The 6,562-nt window shown below is 69.2% G+C and overlaps 2 protein-coding genes across 2 annotated transcripts; one reads left to right on the top strand and one right to left on the bottom strand.

Moving 5' to 3' along the window:
- The first annotated feature begins 15 nt into the window (after nt 1–15).
- Nucleotides 16–959, top strand: TMEM54 (transmembrane protein 54). The gene is made up of 3 exons (XM_039733534.1): nt 16–483; nt 564–698; nt 824–959. The coding sequence occupies exons 1-3, from the start codon at nt 43–45 to the stop codon at nt 914–916; spliced, it is 669 nt and encodes a 222-aa protein (XP_039589468.1). The 5' UTR covers nt 16–42; the 3' UTR covers nt 917–959.
- Nucleotides 960–1,015: 56 nt separating this feature from the next.
- HPCA (hippocalcin) lies at nt 1,016–3,066 on the bottom strand. Its single transcript, XM_039733537.1, has 3 exons — nt 2,534–3,066; nt 1,892–1,997; nt 1,016–1,664 (listed from the first exon to the last, which is right to left on the bottom strand). The coding sequence occupies exons 1-3, from the start codon at nt 2,909–2,911 to the stop codon at nt 1,567–1,569; spliced, it is 582 nt and encodes a 193-aa protein (XP_039589471.1). The 5' UTR covers nt 2,912–3,066; the 3' UTR covers nt 1,016–1,566.
- Nucleotides 3,067–6,562: the final 3,496 nt, after the last annotated feature.

Here is a 6,562-nt window from a genome sequence, read left to right as displayed (position 1 = left end):
CTCCGGGGCTCGTGGCTGGTGGGAGCTGAAGCGCTGTCCTGGATGAGCTCCCAGGGACAGGGAAAGGGCCCCGGCGTCCCCGGGGCAGGGGCTGCCCCCGCTGACCCCCCGTGCTCCCCGCAGACCATCTCCTGTGCAGTCTGTGCCCTGCTGCTCTCCCGCTGCCTCGGCCCTGCTGCCCTCGTAAGCACCCCCAGCCCCCTCCCAGCCCCCTCAGCCCCTCTCTGGGGTCCCTCCTGGGGAGGGGACACCCGCAGGGGACATCCTGCACTGCCTCTCCTGTCCCTCCTGCAGAAATGGGCGCTGCTGGCCCTGAGCGCCTGCAGCAGCCTGTGCTGCCTGTGCTGCCTGCTGGGGCTGCTCGTGGCCATTGGCCTCACCCTGGGCAACCAGGGCCGGGTGCTGCTGGCCCCCTGCTCCACCTCCAGCGCCGCCCTCGCCCCGGTGTCCCCCGAGTGTCCCTTCGACCCCACCCGTGTCTACGTGAGTGCCCGTGGGGCGGGGATGGGATGGGATGGGCATGGGGAGGCCTGCAGGGGGCTGATGCTCCCGCTGCCTCCCAGAGCTGCACGCTGTCCCTCTGGGCCATCTCCCTGCTGCTGGAGGCCATGGGCATCTTCTTCAGCAGCCGCTGCCTCCGGCTCACCCTGGAGCTGCTGCGCCCGGGCCGCTGCTGCCGCGGGGTGCTCCGGATGAAGGTGATTCCTGGTTCCTGGCCCCAGCTCCCAGCCCTCCCTGCAGGGCTGGGGCACACCCGGCCGGGCCCAGGGGTGAGTGAGGATCCGAGGCTTCCACCCCTCTCATCCTTCTCTCTGGCTTCCAGCTCTCTCTGCAGGCAGCCCCGGTGGAGAGCCCCGGCCCCGGGCAGTGCCTGGGCTTGCTGAGGCTGGACAGCGGAGAAAGCGCCCGGCTCTGAGGGATGCATGACCTGGGGATGTGCCCTGGCCGTTCCTGCCCCGTTCCAGCACCAGCACAGCCCCAGGACAGGACTCAGCTGCCTCCCAGCACGTGTGGGCACATCCCCTGGAGCACGAGCCCATCCCTGGGGTGCAGCGAGGGATGGAAGCGGCCTGGATCCAGACCCTGCAGGGAGGAACTTCCCCAGGGCTTCCTGCCCCTTTCCCAGCACGGACTGCACTGACACAAACTTTATTCTGCAGGTATTAAAGCCCAGCAGCACGGACCCCCCCCGGGGAAGGGGCTGCTGTGGCGGTGTCTCCACGTGGGGCTGGGTGCTGGGGACCCCCAGCCACGGGGGCTTTGTCCCCTGGGCTGTGTCCCCACACCTGAGCAGTGGCTTGGCCACCAGCCTGTCCCCCCTGCTCCAAACCCGGTGCTGGGGGTCTGTCCTCACTCAGGGCAGACCCTGCCTCACCCTCCCACCAGTGCAGGAGCCCCCCAGGGATGGGGACTGTCCCCCGGGCCCCCCTCACCCCAATATCAGCCGGGCTCCAGCTCTCATCCCACGAGGGGCTGTGGGGGCACAGCGGGGACTGCAGGAGCTGGGCAAGGGACAGTGACAGCTGCAGGGTGGGGGTCCAGGGGGGCTCTGGGGGTCCGCGGGGCTCAGAACTGCATGGCCCCGCTGGGGTCACACTGCAGCAGGCGCACGATGGACGGGTCGCTCTTGGCCCCTCTGATGAACTCCTCCAGAGAGAGCTTCCCTGCGGGGAAGGGCACGCAGCTCAGGCACCTCCCAGCCCCTGAGACCACCCAAGCAGCCCAGGGACCCCCCTCCCCGCTTGGCAGGAGCACCCTGGGGTGCCCAGCGCCCGGAGCCCCTCCTGAGCGCGCCAGGCCAGCGGGCACGAGCCATTTAATCAGCTCCTTCTGGGAGCCCGGGATTTAGCCATGAGACCTCTCCCTAATCCCCGCAGCCCCTCTCATTTACCGTCGTTATTAGTGTCCATCTGTCGGAAGATTTTGTCCGTCCTTTTCTCCGGGGTGGATTCGTCTTCGGGCATGTTCATGACAGAGGAGACCATTTTGTAGATGGCCTGGGGGAGGAGAGGGGCCGAGGGTGGGCTCCTGGCATTGCCCACCTGCCACAGGGACGCAGCTCTGGGCTCTGCCTGCCCGGGAATGGGGCTGGCCTTTATCCCCTTCCCTTCCCACGGGATCGGGCTGCGGCTCCTGCAGCTCCCGGGCTGGAGCTGCTCCTGCAGGGAGGGTTTGGCCACCGGGATGCCGCTGCAGTGGCCATGAGGATCACCGGGATGGGACTGGGGCAAGGAGAGCGTCTCCTGCCCGTTTGCCAGCACCACCAGGCGTGCTGGGGGACACCCGCCCGCCCCGGCAGCACGGGAGAGTCCCGGGATGAGGCGACAAAGGGACATCCCCAGGCACGGAACCACTCCAGAATAAAACGACCCCTGCAACCACAGCTGCAACAGCAACAACTTCATCCCTGCCGCCGCAAAACCCTGTCCCGGGGGTCCCACAGCGCGAAATCCCCACCCCCCGTCCCCCGGGGAGGCGACAGCCGCGGTGGCCCCGCGGCGGCCCCGGGAGCCGGGACGGCGCTGCCCGGTACCTGCACGATCTCCAGCATCTCCTCGCGGCTGATGTAGCCGTTGCCGTCCAGGTCGTACATGCTGAAGGCCCACATGAGCTTCTGCTCGAGCCTGCCGCGGGAGGTGACGCTCAGGGCGATGATGAACTCCCTGAAGTCGATGGTGCCGTCGCCGTTGGTGTCGAAGGTGCGGAAAACGTGCTCGGCGAACTTGGAGGCGTCGCCGTAGGGGAAGAAGTTGGCGTAGATCTTCTTGAACTCCTCCACGTCCAGCATGCCCGAGGGACAGTCCTTCAGGAAGCCCTTGTACCAGCCCTGCAGCTCCAGCTCGGAGAACTCGGTGTTTTCCCGCAGGTCCTGGAGCATCTCGGGCCGGAGTTTGCTGTTCTGCTTCCCCATTGCTGTGGGGACACGAGCTCTGCGGGGACAGGGGGTCCTGGCCGGGCCCGGGGGGTCCCTGTGCGCTACAGGAGGGGACAGGGACGGGGCAGCGCTGCCTGGCAGCCCCCGCTCGCCGCTGCTGCCTCCATCCCCGCCGGCCGCTCCCGCAGAGCCCCCAGGGCCAGCCCCCTCCTGTTTGCGTAATGAGCCCTTAGAGCTCATTTGCATAATGCAGAGGTGATATTTAGGTGGGAGCGGCCCCGAGGAGGGGAGGGAGCCCTGGCAGAGCCGTGCCTGCGGTTCTGGGTCCAGCCCAGCCTGGGGCCGGCCGGGCTGGGTCAGAGCCCGGGATCCCCTGGGGAGGCTCATCTGCGGGCACTGGAGCTCCGGGAAGGGCTGGGGGTGGCAGGGACCTGCCCCAGGGTGCCCCCAGCCCACCCTTCCAGCCCAAAGCAGGCCATGATCAGTGAGGCCGAGGGGCTTTGGGCGCCCACCAAGGGACACCTGGCAGCTGCAGGTCTCAAAGCAGGGCAGGGGACAGGGAGCAGTCCTGGCACAGCCCCCAAAAGCCAGGGGTGTGCTCTGGAGCACCAGAGGGGGAGAGCAGGAGCAGCCCCGGCCCTGAGGAGCACGGGGGGTTCACCCACCCCAGGAATGAGCAATTCCCACTCAGGAACCTGGGAATCCTCCCCGGGCCCAGCTCAGGGGTTGTGCACTGGGATCCAGTTTTGGGATGGGATTGGGCTGGGAACCTGGGAACTGGGGAGGGGCTGCAGTGCTGATTCCTCCTCTCCTGCTGTAGGAAGAGATTCGGGAAGGACTGGGCTGGGGTGTGAGCAGAAAGGAGAGGAAAAGGGAGATTTGTGCCTTTGGGAAGAGACCCTGGGGGCTGGAGCTGAGCCCCCCAGGGCAGCAGCGCCAGGGCTGGGGCAGGGTGGGGGTGCCACCCCCCCGGGATTATCTTCATATCTATTTTAATCCCCCTGGGCAGGAGTGGCAGAGGCAGAACTGACGCAGGCTGATTTGAAAGCATCCCATTTCCGACTCCAGCCCGACCCTAAACCCACCTAATCCCCGAGCCGGCAGGGATTGCAGGAGGATAATGCCCGGGAGGGGGGCACGGGCAGGGACACCAACCCCCGGTGCCACACAGGGTCCCTGGCACGGGGGGCAGCCCCCCCCAGCTCATCCTGCCTGGCTCCCACCCTCCCCACCCCAAAATTGTTGTGGGTTCGTGGCTGGAACCCTGCAGTGCCCTCGCAGGGTGGGCAGCAGCTCGTGGTGCCCGGGGGGTGCCAGGGCGGGGGTCCCGCTGCCCCGGTGGTGCCAGGAGGGGCTGAAATGGGCACAGGCGCCACTGTGGCATCGTCCCCGAGCTGCTGGGACAGGGGGGTGCTGCCGCTGCCTGCCCGGGGGTCCCCCTGGTTTTCCTCCCGCTTTTCCTCCTCCTCCTCCTCCCTGCGGGGATTTCGGTGGGAATTTCCTGCGTTTCCATGGCAACCGTGAAGCCCCCGAGGCTTGGCTGCGGCAGAGCAGGGTGGGGCTGCAGGGGACACCCGGGAGGGGGCACCCGGGAGGGGGCACCCGGGAGGGGGCACCCGGGAGGGGACACCGCGGGAGGGGACACCCGGGAGGGGACCCCGCGCTGTCCCGGTGCCCCAGGACGGGGGCTCGGGGCTCCCAGGGCTCCGCACACCCCTCGGCGTGTCCCGGGCCGTGCGTGGTGGCCTCGGCGTGGCCCTGCCCGTGTCCCCAAGCTGACGGGGCTCGATGACACTCGGGGTGCCCAAGCTCGGTGATTTGGGGTCCGGCAGGGGACATGGGGAGAGCGGGGACACGGGGGACAGCGAGGATAGCAGGGGACATGGCAACAGAGCAGGGACAGCAGGGACACGGGGGGACAGTGGGGACACAGGGATCAGCGGGGGACACGGCGACAGCAGGGGACACCCGGCAGGGGGCACCCGGGAGGGGGCACCCGGGAGGGGGCACCCGGGAGGGGGCACCCGGGAGGGGACACCCGGGAGGGGACACCCGGGAGGGGACAGCCGGGACGGGGGCTCGGGGCTCCCAGGGCTCCGCACACCCCTCGGCGTGTCCCGGGCCGTGCGTGGTGGCCTCGGCGTGGCCCTGCCCGTGTCCCCAAGCTGACGGGGCTCGATGACACTCGGGGTGCCCAAGCTCGGTGATTTGGGGTCCGGCATCAGCCTCAGCGCCCCCATCACACCCCAGTGCACCCCTGAGGGTGCCCACCCAGCCGGGGTGGCACGGAAGGGGTGCAGGGGTGCCCAGGATGGCTGAGGGGGTGCCCAGGGACGTTTGGTGCTCGGCACACGCCAGACACCACCCCTAAAACCTTCTGGGATACTGGGACAGACTGGAACAGGGCAAAGCAGGGGGGCTCAGCCTGGGACAACCTGGGTGTTCCAAATACCTCAGAGACCCCTCCCCGCGGGCCCACGCTGTCCCCAGAGCCTGTCCCTGTCCCCAGAGCCTGTCCGTGTCCCTGTCCCCAGAGCCTGTCCCTGTCCCCAGAGCCTGTCCCTGTCCCCAGAGCCTGTCCCTGTCCCCAGAGCCTGTCCCCGTCCCCGTCCCTGTCCCTGTCCCTGGCCCGCGGAGGGCACGGGGAAGGTGAGCGGGGCAGGGGCTGCGGGAGTAGCGGGGATTAAAAGCAAATTCCCAGATAATGAGGATCTCGGGTAAAAAGCCCATTTGTATAATTCAAAGCCCTGATGGGCTTCCTGGAACACAAAGCCCTTTGTGGTGCCCCATCGCATCTGGATCAGGAGCCGCGCTGGCTAAACCTGCGCTCACAGCGCGGGGATGCGGGGGCGTTGCGTAACCGGAGTGGCTGCATCCCGTGTCCCCCCGTGTCCCCCGTGTCCCCGTGTCCCCCCATGCGGTGCCCGCGGTGCCACCCTGCAGCCCGTCGCGCTCACCTCGCCCTGCCAGCCAAGCTCGGGTGCCCTGGGGACACCGTGCTGGTGGCGCTGGCACCCGGCCCCGTGCCCTCAGCAGTGCCACCGGGCACTTTGGGCACAGCCGTGTCCCCAGCCGGGCTCTGCCCCAGCTCCCGGTGCGGGCTCTGTGTCCCCGTGCCCAGGGCTGGCCGGGGGCTGCAGCTTGTCCCTGTTGTGTCCCTTTGGGACCGAGGGCTGCGGAGGTGGCACTGCCATCCCGGGGAGGGCACGGCCCCGTGGTGCAGGAAGGGTGACACTGGGGCTGGGGTCCGCACCCAGATTCTCCCTGTCCCCCACCCTCCTCAAGGAACGCAGGGGTTAAACGCCGCCACCTGTGCCCCCAGTGCCCCCTGTGCCACCTGTGCCACCTGTGCCACCACTGTCGCCAGCGCCGCGGGCACGCGCGGGCCCCGGGCTCCCTCTCGTGGCTTCTCTCCCCTTCTCATGGGTGACCGGGGACCCTCGGGGACGCGGCGCGACAGCGGGGCCGGGACAGCGGGGCCGGGGTGCCCCGAGCCGGGGGCTCCGAGCGGGGGGACCCCGGTGCCCCCTGCCCAAGGCCGGCTGTCCCCAGCGGGGCCGGGAGCGGGTCCTGTCCCGGGGGGGTTGGGGGGTCCCGGCTGTGCCCCCCATCCCCTGCAGATGGCAGCAGCGGCTTTCGGCAGCGCCGGGATGCGGGGGGGTCCCCGCACGCCCCGCACCTCCCGAA

The sequence above is a fragment of the Passer montanus genome, unplaced genomic scaffold (assembly GCF_014805655.1).
Source record: "Passer montanus isolate IOZ18808 unplaced genomic scaffold, ASM1480565v1 scaffold89, whole genome shotgun sequence".
NCBI lineage: Eukaryota > Metazoa > Chordata > Aves > Passeriformes > Passeridae > Passer > Passer montanus.
The sequence above is the reverse complement of the archived record's forward strand: the minus strand, read 5'-3'. Positions and strand labels throughout refer to the sequence as shown.

Coding starts and splice junctions, on each gene's coding strand:
- TMEM54 (XM_039733534.1), top strand. CDS start 43: ATGAGCTCCCAGGGACAGGGAAAGGGCCCCGGCGTCCCCGGGGCAGGG. Junction 484..563: donor TCGACCCCACCCGTGTCTAC/GTGAGTGCCCGT, acceptor GCTGCCTCCCAG/AGCTGCACGCTGTCCCTCTG. Junction 699..823: donor GCGGGGTGCTCCGGATGAAG/GTGATTCCTGGT, acceptor TCTGGCTTCCAG/CTCTCTCTGCAGGCAGCCCC.
- HPCA (XM_039733537.1), bottom strand. CDS start 2,911: ATGGGGAAGCAGAACAGCAAACTCCGGCCCGAGATGCTCCAGGACCTG. Junction 1,998..2,533: donor AGATGCTGGAGATCGTGCAG/GTACCGGGCAGC, acceptor CTCCTCCCCCAG/GCCATCTACAAAATGGTCTC. Junction 1,665..1,891: donor GATGGACACTAATAACGACG/GTAAATGAGAGG, acceptor CCTTCCCCGCAG/GGAAGCTCTCTCTGGAGGAG.